The following is a 25,485-nucleotide window of genomic DNA, read 5'->3' on the forward strand; positions in this document are numbered from 1 at the left end:
CCCGTCAGAGCCGCCTCGTCCGTCCCCCGTCAGAGCCGCCTCGTCCGTCCCCCGTCAGAGCCGCCCTGTCCGTCCCCCGTCAGAGCCGCCCTGTCCGTCCCCCATCAGAGCCGCCCTGTCCGTCCCCCATCAGAGCCGCCCTGTCCGTCCCCCATCAGAGCCGCCCTGTCCGTCCCCCATCAGAGCCGCCCTGTCCGTCCCCCATCAGAGCCGCCCTGTCCGTCCCCCCATCAGAGCCGCCCTGTCCGTCCCCCATCAGAGCCGCCCTGTCCGTCCCCCATCAGAGCCGCCCTGTCCGTCCCCCATCAGAGCCGCCCTGTCCGTCCCCCATCAGAGCCGCCCTGTCCGTCCCCCATCAGAGCCGCCCTGTCCGTCCCCCATCAGAGCCGCCCTGTCCGTCCCCCATCAGAGCCGCCCTGTCCGTCCCCCATCAGAGCCGCCCTGTCCGTCCCCCATCAGAGCCGCCCTGTCCGTCCCCCATCAGAGCCGCCCTGTCCGTCCCCCATCAGAGCCGCCCTGTCCGTCCCCCATCAGAGCCGCCTCGTCCGTCCCCCATCAGAGCCGCCTCGTCCGTCCCCCATCAGAGCCGCCTCGTCCGTCCCCCATCAGAGCCGCCTCGTCCGTCCCCCATCAGAGCCGCCTCGTCCGTCCCCCATCAGAGCCGCCTCGTCCGTCCCCCATCAGAGCCGCCTCGTCCGTCCCCCATCAGAGCCGCCTCGTCCGTCCCCCATCAGAGCCGCCTCGTCTGGTCTGGGCAGGAGGGGGGTTTAAGTGCCCACTAAGCAAGTGGTTAAATAACAGGGTGTCCTCAATGGTTTATATCAAAACTAGCATAAAAGCACCATCTGTGCCACAAAAAGTGTACAAGAGCAGACCTCTGTCAGTGCCTATATTCAGCTATAGTAGAAGCATTATGCTATCATAGAAGGTCAGCCGTATAGATAATACAAGCACAGCCAGCAGTGGGGGAAAGAGGAGAGGCCACTATTTAAAAAAAAAAAAAAAAAAAAACACACCCCACATTTTTCTTATAAAAGTGCTCTATTAGACTGTTTCCAATATGCTTGATGTAGTAAAATGACAAAAAGAAAAAAAAGCACAGCTTAAATGAAAAAGGCACCGCTCTGGAAATGTCAAGGAGGAAGGTGCGGAAAGGGAAATCAATTCACCCACCTTTGAGCGTTTTAGCAGCCATTGGAGCAAACCTTGCTGTGCTGCCTCAGTGCAGATCTCAGGGCGGAATTCAGTCATGTTCTCAATGATTGCTGAAGGAAGAAAAGGTTATCACTGAGCACGTGCAGCCACAGATCGATACTGTTCCCAATGTCCTGCCAGGCCTATATAACCGCAATACTACCAACATGCAACACCTCCCATAAGGCCTTGTAACTCTATTACACTTTCACTGCGTTTCTATGCAGTCATAAAGGATAGATGTACACTGTTATATGCCAAAATACAGTACATAAATTCTATTGGAAGGAGTTGTAAATTTAGCTTGAATACCATTTTGTTTAGATATGCAATACTCTATATAATTCAAGATTTATCACTTGCTGCCAGCAGGTGGAGCTCTGCTATGTTTGACTGCATATTATACACGTAGCACTTAAAGGGGTTGTAAAGGTAAAAAATTGTTCCCTAAATAGCTTCCTTTACCTTAGTGCAGTCCTCCTTTCCTTACCTCATCCTTCCATTTTGCATTTAAATGTCCTTATTTCTTCTGAGAAATCCTCACTTCCTGTTCTTCTGTCTGTAACTCCACACAGTAATGCGAGGCTTTCTCCCTGGTGTGGAGTGTCGTGCTCGCCCCCTCCCTTGGACAACAGGATCCCATGAGGATCCGTACATGTCTTATCTGCTTGCTCAGCGGGGATTGCTCCGTTTATCCCCATTGAGCCGGCAAATGACAGGGCAGTCCCTGCACACTGTGCAGGGACCGCGCTGTCAGATCTCCGCTCTCCCCTATGGGGGGATCGGATGAACATGGACCGTCTGTTCACCCGATCCGCTCTGTAGATGGATAGAAAAATAGGATTTTCCTCCGTCTGCAGACTCGGAGCATAGCGGAAACTGATGAGATCAGGTGTCAGCGGATGTTCATCTGCTGACACCCACTATCCCATAGGGATACATGCATGTCCTTTTTTCATCCAAAAACGGATGGATTAAAAAGCGGACAAATGCGTGAAAGGGGTCTTAGCAAATATGTAACATGAAAAACACTGCTAGTGCTATCTGGTAGTTCAAATGTATCCAGTCCTGGTAAAGATCCCCTGTGCTGATGATGCAATGGGGATCAATTCCCATGAATCAGGAGAACACATATCAGCATTACCAAATCACATTGCAATTTAGTGAAAACTTAGATCTTGCGAGACATTAATTAAAACTGCCATCCCTCAGCACCCGAGCGAGAGAGACGAAATCTCATGATCTCTGGCTATCCATCATTATAAATACATCACAAGGACACAATGGAAGTAGAATCTGCAATCATCAAGGGCAAGTATGGCTGGCCCAGCATACAGGGTATTTACAAGCTATACATAGAAACTATGGGGTAGATTCACGTAGATCCGTGTATCTTTGCGGCGGCGTAACGTATCTAATTTACATGACGCCTCCGCAACTTAGACGGGCAAGTGCTGTATTCTCAAAGCACTTGCTCCGTAAGTTGCGGCGGCGTACCGTAAATCGGCCGGCGTAAGCCCGCCTAATTCAAATGTGGGACAGGGGGACGTGTTTTATGTTAATGTTGTGTGACCCGACGTGATTGACGTTTTTCCCGAACGGCGCATGCGCCGTCTGTGGAATTTCCCAGTGTGCATTGCTCCAAAGTATGCCGCAAGGACGTCATTGGTTTCGACGTGAACGTAAATGACGTCCAGCCCCATTCACGGACGACTTTCGCAAACAACGTAACTTTTTCAAGTTTCGACACGGGAACGACGGCCATACTTAACCTTGGTACGCCGCATTTACGCCACCATATAGCAGGGGTAACTATACGCTGGGAAAAGCCTAACGTAAACGGCGTAAATGTACTGCGTCGGCTGGGCGTACGTTCGTGAATTTGCGTATCTTGCTGATTTACATATTTTGACGCGTAAATCAGCATACACGCCCCTGGCGGTCAGCGTAAAAATGCAGTTACGATCCGACGGCGTAAGAGACTTACGCCTGTCGGACCTAAGGGAAATCTACGCGTAACTGATTCTAAGAATCAGGCGCATAGATACGACGGCGCGTCTCAGAGATACGACAGCGTATCCGGAGATACGCCGTCGTATCTCTTTTGAGAATCTGGCCCTATATTTTTTTTTATTACATTAAAAACACACTAATGCCGCGTACAGACGATCGGAAATTCCGACAACAAAACCGTGGATTTTTTTTCTGACGGATTGTTCGCTCAAACTTGTCTTGCATACACACGGTCACACCAATTTGAAATTCCGAACGTCAAGAACGCGGTGACGTACAACACTACGAAGAGCCGAGGAAAATTAAGTTCAATGATTCCGCGCATGCGTCAAATATATTTTCCGAGCGCGCTTAGGATTTTTGTGCGTCAGAATTGCATACAGACAATCGGAATTTTCGAGAAGAACATTTGTTGCGAGAAAAATTGAGAACCAGCGCTCAAACATTTGTTGTCGGAAATTCCGACAGCAAATGTTCGATGGAGCCTACACACAGTCGGAATATCCGACCAAAAGCTCACATCGAACATTTGTTGTCGGAAATTCCGACCGTGTGTACGCGGCATTAGACTTTTTAAACAAAGATATTTCATGCATAAAGTTAAATATTAACGCCCAGTCGCCTTTTATCATCACTGCATTATTGATAAGTAAACAATCTTATGGATGCATTTAAATGATAAACCTTGTTTTTATGGATTATAATTACTGCCCATTACTGTTCTAGAATTACAACAGGTCATACCTAGAGTGTTGTGTACGCCATCTGCTTCTTCCTTCACAGACTCATCCAGCCGCTCCAGATTCTGCACCAAGAGGGCAATCACCTGCCCCTCCACCTAAAACAGGACCAGAAAGAACAGTGAAGTGACACATATAAGAGGCAAAAGAAAAAAAAACTTTATGAAATAAAAAAAAGTTTAAAAAAAAGTTAACCGTTACTCACCAAAGAATCTATAAGGACCTGAGCTCCTTCCTCACTTTCTTGTAACGTATCAATGTCTGTCAGCTCTTGCAGCAGGTCAACCACAGCAATACATACATGTGACATGCTAAGGATAACAACTTGTAATAATATAGATGCATGAAGGTAAAAAAAAACTGTGCGCAGCTCCCCCCAATACTCACCTAAACCTCCTCTCGATCCAATAATGTGCACAAGAGACTTGACTGTCCCGGGACTCCCTCTCCTTATTGGCTGAGACAGCAATGGGCGCCATTGGCTCCCACTGCTGTCAATCACAGCCAATAAGGAGACAGTGGGGCCGAGCCACAGCTCCATGTGTCCTATGGACGCATTGAGCTGAGCTCTGGAGCGAGCATGCACCAGTACCCACATAGCAAGTGGCTTGCTATTGGGGGCACAGGTCAAGGGGGAGAGCCAGGAGCACCAACGGAGGACCAAATTCCACTGCACAGAGCAGGTAAACATAACATGCGTTTTTTTTTTTATCCGAACATTTATTGTCACTTGGCGTAGCGCAGCGGTCTCCAAACTGTGGCCCTTTGCTTGCTCTTATCTGGCCCTTGGGGCAAAATCTCAGCCTCTAACACCAACGAAGGGGCATAATTCCCCCACTGACACCAACGAAGGGGTACAGTTCCTCCTAATGATAACAACGATGGTGCCATTGGATGGGAAGAATCATGTCCCATCTATGGGACACAATTCCTCTCACTGACACCAAAGATGGGGTATGGTTTCCTCCCACTAATCCCGAGTCATTTTCTACTTTCAACGGCCACAGTCCGGCCCGCCTGAAGTCTGAAAGACAGTAAACTGGCCCTTTGTTTAGAAACTTTTGGAGGCCCCTGGTGTAGGGGCTCACGCAATAAATGTTTTAAAATGATGTGTTTCAGCCATTCAGAATGCAAAATGGGGTCCGCAAATATATTGGAAATCCAATCCTCCAAATTTCCTGAGGTGCCTCTAGGGAGCCCAAATACTAAAACCCATCTTCATAGGTCTCTATATTAGCCCTGAATTGGGGCTGTGCCCCATAACCTGCCATAATTAAAGTCTCTCCCAATACCAGTGCTGACTGCTAAGGCTCTGGAATGGATTACTGACTGGCAGAGGCAGGGCTAAGCTCCATGTCATAGTAGATGTGAAAGACCCATGTACCTATGTTGACAGTGTGCACAGAATTAGGAGAAAACGCATCAGAAGAGGTTTGAGGGAATTTAAAATGTATCTACAGATATCTCTTGGTTCCTACTTTAGCCATAAAAGGTTCTTACATGTTAAAGTGGTTCTAAAGACTTAAAGTTTTGCATTCTTGGTGTTAATAAGAAACGGTGCCACAGGATCCCTCCAGCCTCTTCCTTATACTTCCCTGATCTCGATTCAGCACTATGCATGAGAACAGAGGCTCTTTTCCTCCTCACAGGGCAGATTGATAGCAACGGGAGCCATTGGCTCCTACTGCTGTCAATCAAATCCTGTGATGAGGAAGCAGGGGGCAGGGCCGAATCAAAATGTTTGTGTCTATATACGCAGACAGGGCGACTTGGGATCGAGCCTGCATGAGTGCCCCCCTAAAGAGGAGGAGGAGCCTGGAGCGCTGGCAGGGACTCAAGAGGAGGAGGATTGGGGCTGCACAGAGCAAGTAGGTATAAAGTTTTTGTAAACCTTTTCATTTATTTTTTAAATAACAATCACTTTAACCACTTAAGGACCCCTTCACGTCGATATACGTCAGCAGAATGGCACGGCTGGGCACATCAACGTATATGTACGTTGTCCTTTAAGCGTGCTCCCGCGACCCGAAGCTCCGTGACCGCGGGACTCGCGGACCCGATCGCCGCTGGAGTCCCGCAATCGGTCACCGGAGCTGAAGAACAGGGAGAGCCGTGTGTAGACACGGCTTCCCCGTTCTTCACTGTGGCGGCCTCATCGATCGTGTGATCCTGTTTATAGGGGGACACAATCGATGAAGTCACACCTACAGCCACACCCCCCTACAGTTGTAAACACACTTGAGGTCACACATAACCCCAACAGCGCCCCCTGTGGTTAACTCCCAAACTGCAATTGTCATTTTCACAATAAATAATGCATTTTTTGCTGTGAAAATGACAATGGTCCCAAAAATGGGTCAAAAGTGTCCGCCATAATGTCGTAGTCACGGAAAAAAAAAAAAATCGCTGATTGCCGCCATTAGTAGTAAAAAAATGTTTTTTTTATAAAAGTGTAATAAAACTATCCCCTATTTTGTAAACGCTATAAATTTTGCGCAAACCAACCGATAAACGCTTATTGCGATTTTTTTACGAAAAATAGGTAGAAGAATACGTATCGGCCTAAACTGAGGAAAAAAAAATGTTTTATATCTTTTTGGGGGATATTTATTATAGCAAAAAGTAAAAAATATTGCATTTTTTTTCAAAATTGTCACTCTATTTTTGTTTATAGCGCAAAAAAATAAAAACCGCAGAGGTGATCAAATACCAGCAAAAGAAAGCTCTATTTATGGGGAAAAAAGGACGCCAATTTTGTTTGGGAGCTACGTCGCACGACCGCGCAATTGTCAGTTAAAGCGACGCAGTGCCGAATCGCAAAAAGGGGCAAGGTCCTTTAGCTGCATTTTGGTCTGGGTCTTAAGTGGTTAAGGATGCAATCATCTGGTATCCCTTTGGACATCAATTATGTGTGCCAAAGTCAGAATAGCATATAAAGAGTGGCAGACCAATGCTACCAATATACACAAGCGCCATCCTTGACAATCTTGATATTTATTAATACATCTCTTCTACATGCTCCCTTGTCACCCAGGTTTCACTGAAACATCTCACAGACAGGATATCAGAATTTTCATGTCCCAGCAGGCCAAGCAAAGACTGCACTGCATTAAGTTCCACTAGAAGATGATACAGGTCTGGTATGGTGGCGATGACGTGCATTTCTTGTATAATGTCGTTCAGGTCCAGCTCCGACTCCATGAACCTAAAATCAGGAAGATGAAATCAATATTGTGCAAAATCGGGTTGTCCCGATACCACTTTTTTAGGACGGAGTACAAGTACCGATACTTTTTTTTATGTACTCGCCGATACCGATACTTTTTTTTAAATGTGTCCCCCAAACATATGCAGCCATGTCCCCAAACATATTGCAGCCATGTCCCCAAACATATTGCAGCCATGTCCCCAAACATATGCAGCCATGTCCCCAAACATATGCAGCCATGTCCCCAAACATATGCAGCCATGTCCCCAAACATATGCAGCCATGTCCCCAAACATATGCAGCCATGTCCCCAAACATATGCAGCCATGTCCCCAAACATATGCAGCCATGTCCCCAAACATATGCAGCCATGTCCCCAAACATATTGCAGCCATGTCCCCAAACATATTGCAGCCATGTCCCCAAACATATTGCAGCCATGTCCCCAAACATATTGCAGCCATGTCCCCCATATACTCAGCCATGTCCCCCATATACTCAGCCATGTCCCCAAACATATTGCAGCCATGTCCCCCATATATGCAGCCATGTTCCTCACATATGCAGCCATGTCCCCAAACATATTGCAGCCATGTCCCCAAACATATTGCAGCCATGTCCCCAAACATATTGCAGCCATGTCCCCAAACATATTGCAGCCATGTCCCCAAACATATTGCAGCCATGTCCCCAAACATATTGCAGCCATGTCCCCAAACATATTGCAGCCATGTCCCCAAACATATGCAGCCATGTCCCCAAACATATTGCAGCCATGTCCCCAAACATATTGCAGCCATGTCCCCAAACATATTGCAGCCATGTCCCCAAACATATTGCAGCCATGTCCCCCACATGCAGCCATGTCCCCCGTACCTAAATGATGCCGCCGCCGCGTTAATCACCGCGCGGGGAACATTACAGTCAGCTTTCATTTGAATAAGCTGTTTTCCCTGCCGCGCTGTGTATAGAGACACTCCCCCTTGCTCGCGATTGGACAGATCCGTCCAATCCCGAGCAAGGGGGAGTTTCTATGCGCGGCGGGGAAAACAGCTATTCAAACGAAAGCTGACTCTAAAGTTCCCCGCGCGGTGATTAACGCGGCAGCGGCTTTGCGATATACGGTGGAGGCAGCGGGGGGGGGGGGGGGCAAGTATTCTATTTAGGCATCGGGGGTATTTGCGGGAGTACAAGTACTCCCGCAAATACTCGGTATCGGTCCCGATACTGGTATCGGTATCGGGACAACCCTAGTGCAAAACAAGACGACCTTCAACCAAGCAGAAAGAGAACTCCTTACTTCTCAGGATTGTCTGGGAATTTAATACGCAACTCCTGGTTCTTGTAGGATCGCTTCTCAAAAGCGAGAATCATCTTCTTTACTCCAACTTCATCCAATGGTTCCACCTAACCAAAAAACAGATCATGTAGCTGTGGTGTTACAAAAGATTGAGGCGAGGCGAAAATAAGGTGCAAAAATTTTTTAGGATGTTTGATCCATGTTCACATTTAAAGATGACCTAAAAATATTGAAGTAATGTTGTATCTAAGCAGTATCCTGAAAATAAATATTTTAATCAGGTAAATATAAAATAATACAAAACAAATGGAAAGCACCTCAACCCATTTTGCCTTTGCCACAAAGCAGCACATGGAAAGGTGACGCATGTCAAAAAAACAAACAAAAATTCCTATCTCACTTAAAGCGGGAGTTCACCCGAAAAACAATTTTTAACATTAGATTGAGGCTCATTTTGTCAAGGGGAATCGGGTAGTTTTTTTTTAAATCGAAGCAGTACTTACCGTTTTAGAGATAGATCTTCTCCGCCGCTTCCGGGTATGGTCTTCGGGACTGGGCGTTCCTATTTGATTGACAGGCTTCCGACGGTCGCATACATCGCATCACGAGTAGCCGAAAGAAGCCGAACGGCGGTGCGGCTCTATACGGCGCCTGCGCACCGACGTTCGGCTACTTTCGGAAAACCGTGACGCGATGTATGCGACTGTCGGAAGCCTGTCACCTCAATTCTCTGTTTGAGAATACACTTAAACAAACGCCGGCGTAGATTCAGAGTTAGGTCGGCTTATCTACTGATAAGCCGGCCTAACTCTTTGTGAATCTACCTAACTGTGATCACTTATAATCTAGGAAGCCAAGGTTTGGGAACATTGAGAATAACAGAAATGTTTCCATAAAGTCGGAGACCTGCTGATTTTTTACACATTTCCTACTGGGATTCTGGGATTTTTCCAGCTCTGGTTAACTGGTAGCAACACATACCTCATCATCGTCAGCATTAGGTGCTCCATCAGCTTTATCTAGTGCTTTATCGTCTTCCTGTGCGCCTCTTTCTTCATCCCGGTGCCGATTCCGGGCTCCTCTCTCTTTCCTCTGAGCTTTACCCTCATCAGGGTCATCATCCCTCGTTCGTTTAGTACCTCTGTCTGGCTGCAACAAGCACAGAAGAATGTAAAAGTTAGGGAACAAAATATCATTAAATTAATTGTAAAGTCTGTCCCCCCCCCTCTAAAAATAACAAACATGTTATACTTACCTCCTCTGTGCAGTTGGTTTTGCACAGAGCAGCCTGGATCCTCCTCTTCTCGGATCCCTCTTTGGCTCTCCTGGCCCCTCCCTCCCGTCGAGTGCCCCCACAGCAAGCAGCTCCCTGTGTCCATTCAGACACGGAGACCCTGTTCAGTCCCGCCCCTCTCTCTCCTCATGGGCTAACTGACTGACTGACAGCAGCAGGAGCCAATGGCGCTGCTGCTGTGTCTCAGCCAATGTGAAAGAGAGTCCCGGATGGCTGGGGCACTCGTGAACATTGTTGAAGAGAGATGGGGCTCAGGTAAATATTGAGTGAGTGAATAACTTGTATAGCGCTACAAATGCGAACTAAATCGCCTCAATGCGCTTGGTATCCATTTCCATCCTTATCCTTCAGAAGAGGTGGGTCTTGAGTTTTTTTCAGAAGGCCCGATGATTTTCTCCCATTCGGATGTTAGTTGGTAGCGCGTTCCACACCCGGGGTCCTTGGACTGCGAATATTCGTTCTCCTTGAGGCCTCGTACACACGATAGGTTAACCAGAGGACAACGGTCTGATGGACCGTTTTCATTGGTCAAAACCAATCGTGTGTGGGCCCCATAGGTTATTTAACCATCGATTAAAAAAAAGCCAACTTGCTTTAAATTTAACCGATGGATTCCTAACCGATGGGGAAAAAAACGATCGTTAGTAGGCACGTCCATCGGTTAAAAATCCACGCGTGCTCAGAATCAAGTCGACGCATGTTTGGAAGCATTGAACTTCGTTTTTTTCAGTACGACGTGTTTTACGTCACCGCGTTCTGACACAATCGTTTTTTTAACTGATGGCGTGTAGGAGCGACGGACCATCTGCCAGCTTCATCGGTTAACCGATGACAACGGTCCATCAGACCGTTCTCATCGGATGGACTGATCGTGTGTACGAGGCTTTAGACTTGTAGCGGGACTTGGGGATTTGAAGTAGATTTTGGCTGGTTGATCGAAGAACGTGATTGGGGTTGTGGCGTTTTATTTTCTCCCATAAGTATTGGGGGGCGATTCCTTGTGTACATTTGTGAGGCAGAGGGCCTTGAATGTGACCCGATCCTTTACGGCTAGCCAATGAAGGGTCCTCAGTGACGGGGTGATTGATTCCCAGGGTTTTTTCCCCGTTATGAGTCTGGCTGCCGTGTTCTGGACGATTTGTAGATGCAAAATCTGGTATTTGGGGAGTCCGAAGTAGAGTGAGTTTGCGTAGTCGAGCCTGGAGATGATAATTGTTCCACCTACTACTGCTGTATCCTCTTCCGGGATGAAGGGTATAAGTCTTCGTAGCAGGTGGAGAAGATGGTGAGATCCGCTGACTACTGATCCTATTTGTGCGTCCATCGTCTTATCAGAGTCAAAGGTGACGCCTAGACTTTTGACTTTGGTGCGTGGGGTGATGAGGGTGCTGGGGGGCTGCAGCACACAGAAGTTTTTTTATCATCTTAATGCAGGGGTCTCCAAACTTTTCAAACGAAGGGCCAGTTTATTGTCTTTCAGACTTTAGAAGGGCCAGACTGTGGTCAGCTGGGGCAGAAAATGTCCTGGGCTTGGCATCAGTGAGAATAAATATGGCCTCAGGGTTAGTGGTCAGTAGGAGGAGTAGTGCCCCTATTGGTAGGAGGAATAGTATCCCATCATTGGTATCAGTGGAAGGAATAGTACCTCATATCAGTGAGAGGAATAGTGCCAGAGGGCCGGATAAAGACTAGCAAAGGGCCACATCTGGCCCTCGGGCCGCAGTTTGGAGACCCCTGTCTTAATGCATAGAATGTATTAAGATAAAACACCTTCTGACTTTACAACACCTTTAAGTGTGAGATCAATGACTGGAGGGAATTGTACAGGGAGGTCATATAATCATACATCGGAGAACAATAAGAAAACATTGGACAACCAATAACCGGCTTAAAAGAACACCACACTATAAAATAGCAAAACACCCAACATATCTTGTGAACTAGTAAGGTTTAATAAGGTCAAGGTTTCCAAATACAAGCTTACGAGTCCTTTTAATCCCAGTTATATTGCATAGATTGGCAGAACGAATGCAATCCTGCCTCCCAGTCTGGGTGAGGCTATAACCAATACTCACAGCATCTCCTCTACTAAATGGCGCACATTCATACTTGTACAAATGAATAGGAAAATGTCCTAGAAAACCAGGAGAACAAAGAACGGGTTTGACACCCAATTTGTTTTCCGAATCCACTTTTATTTAGCACAAATGAGCACATCCCTCCCCATTCCCTTAGTAGAAGTATAGGCAAAACTTTTTTTCATTTTAACCACTTAACCACTTAAGCCCCGGACCAATATGCTGGCTAAAGACCCAAGGTGTTTTTACAGTTCGGGACTGCGTCGCTTTAACAGACAATTGCGCGGTCGTGCGACGTGGCTCCCAAACAAAATTGGCGTCCTTTTTTCCCCACAAATAGAGCTTTCTTTTGGTGGTATTTGATCACATCTGCAGTTTTTAGTTTTTGCGCTATAAACAAAAATAGAGCGACAATTTTGAAAAAAATGCAATATTTTTTACTTTTTGCTATAATAAATATCCCCCAAAAACATATAATTTTTTTTCCCCCTCAGTTAAGGCCGATACGTATTCTTCTACCTATTTTTGGTATAAAAAAAAAATCGCAATAATTGTTTATCGGTTGGTTTGCGCAAAATGTATAGCGTTTACAAAATAGGGGATAGTTTTATTGCATTTTTATTTTTACTACTACTAATGGCGGCGATCAGCGATTTTTTTCGTGACTGCGACATTATGGTGGACACTTCGGACAATTTTGACACATTTTTGGGACCATTGTCATTTTCACAGCAAAAAATGCATTTAAATTGCATTCTTTATTGTGAAAATTACAGTTGCAGTTTGGGAGTTAACCACAGGGGGCGCTGTAGGAGTTAGGCTTCACTTTGTGAGTGTTTACAACTGTAGGGGGGTGTGGCTGTAGGTGTGACGTCATCGATCGTGTCTCCCCTATAAAGGGGATGACGCGATCGATACGCCGCCATAGTGAAGCACGGGGAAGCCGTGTTTACACATGGCTCTCCCCGTTCTTCAGCTCCGGGGACTGATCGCCGCACTCGAGCGGCGATCGGGTCCGTGGGACCCGCGGTCCCGGTCCCGGAGCTTCGGACCGGGTCACGGGAGCGCGCCGCGGGCGCGCGCCCGCGACCCACGGCTGGGTACAAGTACAGGACGTATATATACGTGCTTGTGCCCAGCCGTGCCATTCTGCCGACGTATATGTGCAGGAGGCGGTCCTTAAGTGGTTAAGGACCGCCTAACGCCGAAATACGTCGGCAGAATGGCACAGCTGGGCACAATTACGTACCTGTACGTCAGGGCTCGAAAAATCACGGTCGCCAAGGCGACTAGAAATAGCGTCCTGGCGACTTGGCTTGGAAGGTGGGAAAAGCCTAACGTAAACGGCGCATCTGTACTGCGTCGGCCGGGTGTACGTTCGTGAATTTGCGTATCTAGCTGATTTACATATTTCTAGGCGTAAATCAGCGTACACACCCCTAGCGGCCAGCGTAAATATGCAGTTAAGATACGACGGCGTAAGAGACTTTTGCCGGTCGGATCTAATACAAATCTATGCGTAACTGATTTCCAAGAATCGATGGCTCGGACTCAGAGTTACGACGGCCTATCTGGAGATACGCCGGCGTAACTCGTACGTGAATCCGGGCCTTAATGTTTCCTGCCCAACATAACCTTGGCTCAATAAAAAAAAAGGTGCGGCAAAGGCAAGCCATCAAAACGTGCGGCTTGGGGGTTACAGAGCAAGGCCGAGCCTTGTTCTGGATGCAAGTGGTAATTTGCCAATTAATAATTCATGCCCCTCGTTAGACATTCACTAATCTTGCCCTGCCAGCTTACACCGACGCTCAGATGAAGTGCTGGGGATTTGGTGGTGTAAGTGGATCCCTTCTGTCCGCTCGTCTCCCCGCGCTGAGGCCAATTTGTGGGCTTTAATTAAAATTATTAATTACCAAGCACGAAAAGACCAATTTTATCTTCCAAAGACAGCGGGGAAGACAGATTTTTTTTTTCCTGAGACCGTGCAAAACAGATGATAATCCGATGCCCGCGCTTCCAGGTCCATATGCCCCCCTTATGCGTCCCTCAGATGCCTCCAACCCACGCTGCCTTGATGAAGTGTCTGCAATAAGCTCAGAAAGGTTAATGTTTCAGCCTGTAATTTCTGTAATCAACCTTCAACTCTTCGCTGCCCCCGGTGAAATCATTAGGTATTAAACAGTTATGAAGCAGGAGAAGGTACAAGGTACAAGACATGATTTGAAAACCAATTTAGAAGCAGTTTGCATACTGATGTGCCCACTACGTGCACCAGGGAAAAAAATAAAAAAAATAAAATGTATGCACTAAAAAAAGCTGTTTAATTGCCCTTTTCACACTCACTCTGCTAATGTAAATTATGCAATTTCCTAACATCAGTTTCTCTAGCAGCTTGCTAAAGTAAAAAAAAAAAAATCGGACTCCTTAAATATAAGCACTTCACAGGAGCGGCGAGAAAACGGCGAACTGCGAGCTCTTTAAGCAAAGCCGTCAAATGAATACAATTCAGTCTGAGCTTGTAATGGAAAAAAAATAGAGCTTTCTTTTGGTGGTATTTGATCACCTCTGCGTTTTTTATTTTTTGCGCTATAAGCAAAAATAGAGCGACAATTTTGAAAAAAATTCAATTTTTTTACTTTTTGCTATAATAAACATTCCCCAAAAATATATCCTCAGTTTAGGCCAATACGTATTATTCTACCTATATTTGGTAAAAAAAAAAAAATCGCAATAAGCGTTTATCGATTGGTTTGCGCAATATTTATAGCGTTTACAAAATAGGGGATAGTTTTATTGCATTTTTATTCATTTTTTTTTTTTTATTACTAATGGCGGCGATCAGATTTTTTTTGTGACTGCAACATTATGGCAGACACTTCGGACACATTTTTGGGACCATTGTCATTTTCACAGCAAAAATTGCATTTAAAATGCATTGTTTATTGTGAAAATGACAATTGCAGTTTGGGAGTTAACCACAAGGGGGCGCTGAAGGGGTTAAGTGTGACCTCATGTGTGTTTACAACTGTAGGGGGGTGTGGCTGTAGGTCTGACATCATCGATTGTGTTTCCCTATAGAAGGGAACACACAATCGATCACGTCGCCACAGTGAAGAACGGGGAAGCTGTGTTTACACACGGCTCTCCCCGTTCTTCAGCTCCGGGGACCGATCGCGGGACTCCAGCGGGGATCCGGTCCACGGGTCCTGCAGCTTCGAAACCGGGTCGCGGGCGCGCGACCCACGGCTGGGCACTTAAAGAGGACGTACCTGTACGTGCTTGTGCCCAGCCGTGCCATTCTGCCGACGTAAATGTGCAGGAGACGGTCCTTAAGTGGTTAAAGGGTTACTATAGGGAAAAAAAAAAATCTTTAAAATAACAAACATGTTATACTTGCCTCCACTGGGCAGTTCATTTTGCACAGAGTGGCCCCGATCCTCATCTTCTGGGGTCCCTCGGGGGCTGTCTCTGGTACTCCCCGCAAGAACTCACCACAGTCATGCATGGTGACGAGTCCTTGCGGGCACGCTCCCGTAATACAGCGAGCGGCCATAGCCACTCACTGTATCACTCGTTTCCCCCCCCTCGGCGCGCCGCATCACTGAATGTGAATGACAGCAGCGCCAGCCAATGGCCGCGCTGCTCTCAATCCATCCGCTCTAGCCAATCAGCGGCCAGGCTGAGCGGCAAAGAGGATCTCGGGACCGAGCGCGGGACATTCGAGGGGTCAGGTATGTAAAACGGAGACTCGGCATCATCAGATGTTTTTTCACCTTAATGCATAGATTGCATTAAGGTGAATTTTTTTTTCTTCTTTACAACTCCTTTAAGTTCATGTGCACGTAAAGGCAGGCGTTCCAATACTTTTGCTAATATAGTGTATTTTTTATGCCAAGTGATATAATAGCGTAACACTTACCGTATTTATCGGCGTATACCGCACACTTTTTTCCCCTTAAAATAAGGGAAAAATCGTGGGTGCGCGATATACGCTGATCCCCCGCACTGTGTTTGAACGCTGCCGCCAACATATACCGAGTGCAGTACACTCGACCAGGCTCGGCTCCCCTCGTGGTCACGGCCTGTGCTGCCTCCTAGCCTTTATGCGAGAGGAGCCGAACGTGCCCGAGTGTAATGCGCTCGGTATATGTCGGCGGCTGCGTTCAAACACAGCGCGGGAAGCAGGGGACCGACTCAGAAACAGTGCGGGAGAAGCAGGAAAGGACACCACCAGGGCCGCAGACGGACGCCGGACCGGACAAGGCCGCCGATGGACGCCGGTCAAGACACAGACGAGGGGCATTCAAACTGTAAGTATTTTCTTTTTTTCAGGAAATTTCCCTTCCAGGTTGGGGGTGCACGCTATACGCCGGGGCGCGCTTTACGAAGATAAATACGGTACATGCGTTTATTGCCTCTCACTGACATCAATCACCCCTCTGGTAATAAAGTGTTCTCTTCAGAAGGACAAAGGGCTAGATTCAGGTAGCCGGGCGCATTGTTACGGCGGCGTGGCGTATCGTATTTACGCTACGCCGCCGTTAATCAGAGAGGCAAGTGCTGTATTCACAAAGCACTTGCCTCCTAAGTTACGGCGGGGCGTAGCGTAAATGGGGCCAGCGTAAGCGCGCCTAATTCAAAAGGAGTATGAGGGGGCGTGTTTTATGTAAATGGGTGGTGACCCGACGTGATTGACGTTTTTTACGAACGGCGCATGCGCCGTCCGTGTACATATCCCAGTGTGCATTGCTCCAAAGTACGTCGCAAGGACGTATTGGTTTCGACGTGAACGTAAATTACGTCCAGCCCTATTCGCGAACGGCTTACGCAAATGACGTAAAAAATTCAAAATTTGACGCGGGAACGACATCCATACTTAACATTGTGTACGCCTCATAGAAGCAGGAGCAACGTTACGCCGGAAAAGCCTTACGCAAACGACGTAAAAAAATTCCGCCGGGCGCACGTACGTATCTAGGTAATTTGCATATTCTACGCCGAAAGCGACACCTAGCGGCCAGAGTAAATATGCACACAATTATACGCCGGCGTATTCAAGTTACGTCGGCGGAGGAAGCCTATTTTTTAAACACATCTGCCTTTCTGAGAATCGGCGTAAAGATACGACAGCGCAGATTTGAAATTACGGCGGCGTATCTGGAGATACGCCGCCGTATGTTGTTGCCCAAAGTCTTTTTTCAAACTATAGAAATACAGAAGAGAGCACCAGACCAACTACCCTTATATCTGCTCAGCAACTGACGTCAAGTTGTTACTTCATGTGCAGAGTCCAATACTCGTTCTAGTCCAAGTTTCATCCTGTGTTGATCCCTGATTAAGTGGTGTTGCCCTCGAAATGAGTTGGCTGTATCTATAGGACTTTTTTTATTTTTATTTACCAACAATATATCTTGGACGCTTAACTGGTTTTGGTCTGGTGCTCCTCTTTGTATTTCTATGGTTTGAGCTACTATTATTGCGTCCCCAATGGGAGCCACCCCACCAGAGTTACGGAGCTTGTTTGGAAATTTCCCTCATCTGACTACACTTGCAAGTCTTATGCCCCGTGCACACGATTGTTTTTTCCATCGGAATAAGACGGGTTTTTTCAGATGGAATTCCGCTCAAGCTATCTTGCATACACACGGTCACACCAAATTCCGACCGTCAAAAACGCGTTGACATACAACATGTACGACGAGCCTAGAAAAATTAAGTTCAAGGCTTCCGAGCATGCGTCGACTTGATTCTGACCATGCGTATTTTTTTCTCCGTCGGAATTCCATACAGACGAACGGAATTTCCGAGGTTCTCTTTCTAAGTCCGTCGGAATTTCTGACGGAAAAAGTCAGATGGGGCATACACACGGGCGGAATATCCGATGAAAAAAGTCTGACGGAATTTTTTCACCGGAAATTCCGATCGTGTGTACGAGGCATTAAGCTGCTTTCATACTGAAAGCACCCGGAGGTCGGCTGTAAAGCGCTGCTATTTTTAGCGGCGCTTTACCGTAATTTTTGCAGTGCTTTTTGGCCTCTAGCGGGGCGCTTTTAACCCCTGCTAGCACCCGAAAAAGGGGCCGCAAAGCGCTGCTACAACAGCACTTTGCCGGCGGTGCTGCCCATTGATTTCAATGGGCAGGGGCGCTTTAGGAGCGGTGAGTTCACGGTAAGGATGAGCTCTGGCGTGTTCGCATAGTACACGTGCAGAGCCCGCCAGGAAGTGTGCACGGCATTGCGCTAATCACAGTCAGGGAGACATTGTCCCGATGCTTGGCTGCAGGGATCGTGAAACGTCTCCCTGGCTGTGATTAGCGCAGCGCCGTGCACACTTCCTGGCGGGCTCTGCACGTGTACTATGCGAACACGCCAGAGCTCATCCTTAATCTGCAGTGAGCTTCCCCATCTTCAGCAAGCCTCCACGTCAGGACCAGTTTGTGGCTAGTCTCTACAGCAGTACCTCATCCATGGCGAGCTTCCATGGTGGTGGTCTGCGGTGAGCCTCTATTGTAGGACCCCAATTGTTGTGAGCCTACACAGACTGACCAGTCTACAGGGAGCTCCCCCATTAACAGCAAACCTCCCCAGCAACAACAAGCCCCCACATTGGGACCAGTTTGCGGCTAGTCTCCACAGAAGTACCTCATCCGCAATCAGCCTCCATAGTGGGATCAGTTGATGACAAGCCTCCATGGCAGGACCCCATCTGCAGTGAGCCTCCATAGTGACATTAGTTGGCAGCGGGCTTCTATGGCAGGACCCCATCTGTGGCAAATCTCCGTAGATTGGCCATAGATGAGGAAGCCCACCGCAGACTGGCCAATCTCCAGGCGTGGAACCAGTCAGAGGCCAAATCTCCACAACAGTACCTAAATCTGGGATGAGCCTCCATAGCAGGACCAGTCGAAGGGCGAGTCTCCATAGCGGGACAAGTCGAAGGGCGAGCCTCCGTAGCGGGACAAGTCGAAGGGCGAGCCTCCGTAGCGGGACAAGTCGAAGGGCGAGCCTCCGTAGAGGGACAAGTCGAAGGGCGAGCCTCCGTAGAGGGACAAGTCGAAGGGCGAGCCTCCGTAGAGGGACAAGTCGAAGGGCGAGCCTCCGTAGCGGGACAAGTCGAAGGGCGAGCCTCCGTAGCGGGACAAGTCGAAGGGCGAGCCTCCGTAGCGGGACAAGTCGAACGGCGAGCCTCCGTAGCGGGACAAGTCGAAGGGCGAGCCTCCGTAGCGGGACAAGTCGAAGGGCGAGCCTCCGTAGCGGGACAAGTCGAAGGGCGAGCCTCCGTAGCGGGACAAGTCGAAGGGCGAGCCTCCGTAGCGGGACAAGTCGAAGGGCGAGCCTCCGTAGAGGGACAAGTCGAAGGGCGAGCCTCCGTAGAGGGACAAGTCGAAGGGCGAGCCTCCGTAGAGGGACAAGTCGAAGGGCGAGCCTCCGTAGCGGGACAAGTCGAAGGGCGAGCCTCCGTAGCGGGACAAGTCGAAGGGCGAGCCTCCGTAGCGGGACAAGTCGAAGGGCGAGCCTCCGTAGCGGGACAAGTCGAAGGGCGAGCCGCCGTAGCGGGACAAGTCGAAGGGCGAGCCTCCGTAGAGGGACAAGTCGAAGGGCGAGCCTCCGTAGCGGGACAAGTCGAAGGGCGAGCCTCCATAGCGGGACAAGTTGAGGGAGAGCCTCCTTAGCGGGACAAGTCGAAGGGCGAGCCTCCATAGCGGGACAAGTCGACGGCTAATCTCTACAGTAGTACCTCATCTGCGGCACGCCTCCATAGCGGGACAAGTTGAGGGCGAACCTCCATAGCGGGACAAGTCGACGGCTAATCTCTACAGCAGTACCTCATCTGCGGCATGCCTCCATAGAGAAGTTATTGGTAATTGACTGGGTCAATCGGAGGCAAGCCCCCCGTGGCCGGATCAATCGGAGGCGAGCCCCCGTGGCCGGGTCAATCGGAGGCGAGCCCCCGTGGCCGGGTCAATCGGAGGCGAGCCCCCGTGGCCGGGTCAATCGGAGGCGAGCCCCCGTGGCCGGGTCAATCGGAGGCGAGCCCCCCATGGCCGGGTCAATAGCAGGCGAGAGCCCATTGGGTGAGGTCAATCGGAGGCGAGAGCCCATTGGCCGGGTCAATCGGAGGCGAGAGCCCATTGGCCGGGTCAATCGGAGGCGAGAGCCCATTGGCTGGGTCGGTCAGTAGCTAATCTCTACATCAGCACCTCATCTGCAATGAAGGATTGCTCAGTGACTCTACGGCAGGACCTGATCTGTGTTGAACCTCCATAGATAGACCCATCCCCAATAACAATGAGCCCTATTAGTCCCATAAGATTAGCAGAGTCACAGCACTTCCCCCCACATTGCTGTACACTGACCCCACCATAACAATACACTGAGAGCACAGCACAAATCCCTCTTTAGACTCCCCATCACCTCACCTGATACCGCAGCAGCTCTCCTACATCCATTTCTACCGGTGCAGCACAGCGCTGTAAAGCGACGAAGCTTCTACCGTAAACTGCTCCGTCGTGATGAGTCAGATTTGGCGACCCGTACTGTGTGGAGGAGTGCGGGGTGTAGCAAGATGGCGGCGACGGAACGTCACTTCCGTTACGAAATCTGACGGGTCGCCTAATCTGACGAAACACTGTAAAACAATCTGGAATGATTGTTGGTGTAACAATAAAGTTTTGTTTGGGCTGTTCAGAAATAGCAGTAGTAAAGTTCTGGCCATGGCTGAGCCTCAGGAATAAAATCCACTTTGTTTTTAAGAATTTGAAGTATGAAGTGAACTTGTTCCTCACATAAATAACAATGTGAATACACCTGATCTGTGCGTTTACATTTTAATGCACCACAATGCACAGATCTGTGTGAGAAACCAGTTACACATAGATATCCATTAGATCCGACAGGCGTAAGGCTCTTACGCCGTCGGATCTTAAATGCAATTTTTTTTTTGTCCGCTAGGTGTCGCCTCCGTCGTTTTCCCCGTCGAGTATGCAAATTAGCTAGATAGGCATATTCCCGAACGTACGCGCGGTCGACGCAGTGAAGTTACGACGTTTACGTTAGGTTTGCCTGGCGTAAAGTTGCCCCTGCTATATGAGGGGCAACCAATGTTAAGTATGGCCGTCGTTCCCGCATCGAAATGTAAAAATTTACGTTGTTTGCGTATGTCGTCCGTGAATGGGGCTGGACGCCATTTACGTTCACGTCAAAACCAATGACGTCCTTGCGACGTCATTTGGAGCAATGCACCCTGGGATATTTTACGGACGGCGCATGCGCAGTACGTTCGGCGCGGGAACGCGCTTAATTTAAATACTACACGCCCCCTACCCGCCAAATTTGAATTAGGCGGCCTTGCGCCGGGTGATTTACGCTACGCCGCCACAACTTTACACACAAGTGCTTTGTGAATAAAGCACTTGCCTGTAAAACTTGCGGCGGCGTAACGTAAATGAGATACGTTACGCCCGCGCAGTTTTGCGCGCTTCTACGAGAATCTGGGCCCATAACTTTTGCGCAATATACGCTTATTGCTGGGGGTGTGTCCTATGCCTGCATACTTTTGCTGATAGATGTCCCTCATTCCCATCTCGAAAAGTTGGGAGGTATGCACAGGTATAGTATTGCACTATATTACCAAAAGTATTGGGGCGCCTGCCTTTACACGCACATGAACTTTAATGGCATTCCAGTCTTAGTCCGTAGGATTCAATATTGAGTTGGCCCTCCCTTTGCAGCTATAACAGCTTCAACTCTCCTGGAAAGGCTGTCCACAAGGTTTAGGAGTGTGTTTGTGCACTGGTCTAAATCATTTGGTGGAGGGGGGATTATGGTGTCAGTGTGGGGTTGTTTTTCAGGGGTTGGGCTTGGCCTCCTAGTTCCAGTGAAGGAAACTCTTAAGCCTCGTACAGGCGATCGGATATCTGATAGAATCTAATCCGATGGATTTTTTCGTCGGATATCCGATGAAGCTGACTTTCATCAGTCTTGCCTACACACCATCGGTCAAAAATCCGACCGTGCCAAAACGCGGTGACGTAAAACACTACGACGTGCTGAGAAAAATTAAGTTCAATGCTTCCGAGCATGCGTCGACTTGATTCTGAGCATGCGTGGATTTTTGACCGATGGATTTCCCCACAGACGTTTTTTTCTATTGTTTTTTTTTATCCATAGGAAAAATGTAAAACATGTTCTATTTTTTTTCACCAATGGAAAACAAACCGATGGGGCCCACACACGATAGGTTTGTCCGATGAAAACAGTCCATCGGTCTGTTTTCATCGGCCATGATTTGGCCATGATGGTAGGGTTTGGGAGGCCCCCAGGCGCTTGCACTTTATGCCTGCAGCATATTAAATTTTAATGGCAGGGTACATTAAAAACACAGCGCTGGATTCACGTAGATCGGCGCATCTTTAAGGCGGCGTAGTGTATCGTATTTACGCTACGCCGCCGTAAGTCAGAGAGGCAAGTACTGTATTCACAAAGCACTTGCCTCCTAAGTTACGGCGGCGTAGCGTAAATGGGGCCGACGTAAGCGCGCCTAATTCAAATGAGGATGAGGGGGGCGTGTAAATGGGTGGTGACCCGACGTGATTGACGTTTTTTACGAACGGCGCATGCGCCGTCCGTGTACATATCCCAGTGTGCATTGCTCCAAAGTACGCCGCAAGGACGTATTGGTTTCGACGTGAACGTAAATTACGTCCAGCCCCATTCACGGACGACTTACGCAAACAACGTAAAATTTTCAAATTTCGACGCGGGAACGATGGCCATACTTTACATTGGCTACGCCTAGGGGGGCAGCTTTATCTTTACGCAGCGTATCTCTAAGGCCCCGTACACACGAGAGGATCGATCCACTGGAATTTATCCGCGGACCGGTTTCAGCGGATAGATCCGCTGGTGTGTACGATCCAGCGGATATTTATCCGTGGATATTTTTCCGGGCGATGGATTTCCAGCGGATCAAAATTTCTTAGCATGCTAAGAAATCTATCCGCTGGAATCCAGTCCAGCAGATTGATCCGCTGGTCTGTACAGACTCAGCGGATCGATCCGTCCGATTCCCTCCCTCGCATGCGTCGTAATGATTCGACGCATGCGTGGAAGTCCTTATATTACAGTGTCGCGCACGTCGCCGCGTCATCATCGCGGCGACAACGCGACACGTCACCGCGGAGGGAATTCCGCGGGGATTTTGATCTGATGGTTAGTACAACCATCAGATCAAAATTCGCCAGAGGATTTATCCGCGGATAAATCCTCTCGTGTGTACTAGGCCTTACAGGAACGGCGTATCTTTACTGCGACGGGCAAGCGTACGTTCGTGAATCGGCGTATCTAGTCATTTACATATTCTACACCGAAATCAACGGAAGCGCCACCTAGCGGCCAGCGGAAAAATTGCACCCTAAGATACGACGGCGCAGGCTGTCGTATCTTAGCTAGGTTTAAGTGTATCTCAGTTTGAGCATACACTTAAACTTACGACAGGCTTAGATTCCGAGTTACGTCCGCGTATCTACTGATACGCCGGCGTAACTCTTTGTGAATCCAGCCCACACTGTTTTGCCTTTGAATAAAATGATAAAAAGATTATATATTAGCAGTAACAGTTCCAGAAAGAACTAGCTTGATTGTTGATTTTGTTTTAGAGAAGGGCACTGCAAGAGTTACTCCGTCTACCCATTTCACAGTTGCCGGGTACAGAGACCCCCCACAGACTTCGCTTTATATATTACACTTTGGACTTAGCAGTCTGAACATTCGCAGAGATGTCAGGACTTCTAATTACAGCTGTTAGAGCACATTAGAGGGGGAGGAGGGAAAATGGAGATGGAAAAGGGGAGCCGCGATATAATGGTACAAACAGCAGAAGCCAAGGGTGCCAAAGGGCAAGCAGAGGGGCAAAGGAGGAGGAAAATGGAACCTTATGCTAGGGGTGTTTGTAATTTCTAATATAAAAAAAGGAATAATTAATGATGAGAGGACTGTGTAGGATGGGAACAAACGCTAAAGTCCACAGGAGGCAATGTAGGAGGTTGTTGAAGGGGAAAAGTCGAAAATCAAAAGAGGATTAGTAAAGAAGAGCCGGTGATTGATGAAGAACCTTCAGAGGAGGCGCGACCACGCAAAAATAATTATATGGATAAATAAGGTTAGGAATTACATGTACCAATTCAATTCACTTTTGTTTAACCACTTGCTTACTGGGCACATATACCCCCCTCCTGCCCAGGTGAAATTTCAGCTTTCGGCACTGCGTCGCTTTAACTAACAATTGCGCGGTCGTGCGATGTGGCTCCTAAACAAAATTGATGTCCTTTTTCCCCCCACAAATAGAGCTTTCTTTTGGTGGTATTTGATCGCCTGTGCGGTTTTTATTTTTTGCGCTATAAACAAAAAAGAGCGACAATTTTGAAAAAAATACAATGGGGCATATTCTTAAAGATCTGAGGCGGCGGAACGTATGTCCTTTACGTTACGCCGCCGCAAGTTTAAGTGGCAAGTGCCTGATTCCCAAACCACTTACCTGTAAACTTGCGGCGGCGTCGCGTAAAGTCCACCCGCGCAAGCCCTCCTAATTCAAATGATCCTGGTAGGGGGTGTGGATCATTTAAATTAGGCGCGCTCCCGCGCCGATCGTAATGCGCATGCTCCGTCGGGTAAATTACCCGACGTGCATTGCGCTAAATGATGTCTCACGGACGTCATTTGTTTTGACTGTAACGTAAATGGCGTCCAGCGCCATTCACGGACGACTTACGCGAACAACGTTAAATTTTCAAATTTCGGCGGTCGCCTTAGGCCTTGTCCCCAAAGGGGCCTCGCGGCCGCCTAATTTACCTAAAGAATTGGTATAATATTGATATATGCAATTTATACAGTTAATTTTTATCGCTTGAATTATTTTTCTCATTATGGATGTGAATGGGGCCTCATGTCTCAGATTTGCCTAAGGCCTCACAAAGCCTAGAGCCGCTTTTGGGGGCAAATCCTTCCGGGGCTGAAGTGGTTAATAGTGTTGCTCACGAATATTCGTATTGCGAATATTCGGCTCGAATATGGCATATTCGAGTATTCGCGAATATTTCGAATTTCGCGGTCAATATTCGCTATTCCAAATATTCGGATTTTTTCAATTTTATTTTTAGAACAGATCACATCCTAGAGATCTCCATCGACGTCTAAAAGCATTGCTGGTATGATTAGAGACACTGGGCCGAGTAGCTGAAGCGATCATTTTATATTGGCGAAAAATCGCAATGCGATTATTCGGCAATAGGAATATCGCGCGATTATTTTCTTCGCCCTATCTTCCGCATCAGAGCCAATCAGAGTGCTCCTACAGCAGTAGTCGAAATTCCGCAATAAATATCGCATTCGCATTTTGCGAAATTTCGATAAAATATCACGAATATTCTGAGCCAATCAGAGTGCTCCTACAGCAGTTGTCGAAATTCCGCATTAAATATCGCATTCGCATTTTGCGAAATTTCGATAAAATATCACGAATATTCTGAGCCAATCAGAGTGCTCCTACAGCAGTTGTCGAAATTCCGCAGTAAATATCGCATTCGCATTTTGCGAAATTTCGATAAAATATCACGAATATTCTGAGCCAATCAGAGTGCTCCTACAGCAGTTGTCGAAATT

At 48.0% G+C, this 25,485-nt stretch overlaps 1 protein-coding gene across 1 annotated transcript in view; it reads right to left on the reverse strand.

Moving 5' to 3' along the window:
• CTNNBL1 (catenin beta like 1) overlaps positions 1 to 20,391 on the reverse strand; it is a 44,410-nt gene extending 24,019 nt beyond the window's left edge. The window contains exons 1-7 of the mRNA XM_040330572.1: positions 20,247 to 20,391; positions 9,437 to 9,604; positions 8,456 to 8,562; positions 7,013 to 7,152; positions 4,153 to 4,250; positions 3,952 to 4,045; positions 1,174 to 1,265 (exon numbers count right to left, since the gene is read on the reverse strand). Of these exons, the coding sequence (XP_040186506.1) occupies positions 1,174 to 1,265; positions 3,952 to 4,045; positions 4,153 to 4,250; positions 7,013 to 7,152; positions 8,456 to 8,562; positions 9,437 to 9,604; positions 20,247 to 20,276 (729 nt within the window). The 5' untranslated portion in view covers positions 20,277 to 20,391. The remainder of the gene's footprint in view (positions 1 to 1,173; positions 1,266 to 3,951; positions 4,046 to 4,152; positions 4,251 to 7,012; positions 7,153 to 8,455; positions 8,563 to 9,436; positions 9,605 to 20,246) is intronic.
• Positions 20,392 to 25,485: the final 5,094 nt, after the last annotated feature.

The sequence above is a fragment of the Rana temporaria genome, chromosome 12, assembly GCF_905171775.1.
Source record: "Rana temporaria chromosome 12, aRanTem1.1, whole genome shotgun sequence".
Classification (NCBI taxonomy): domain Eukaryota; kingdom Metazoa; phylum Chordata; class Amphibia; order Anura; family Ranidae; genus Rana; species Rana temporaria.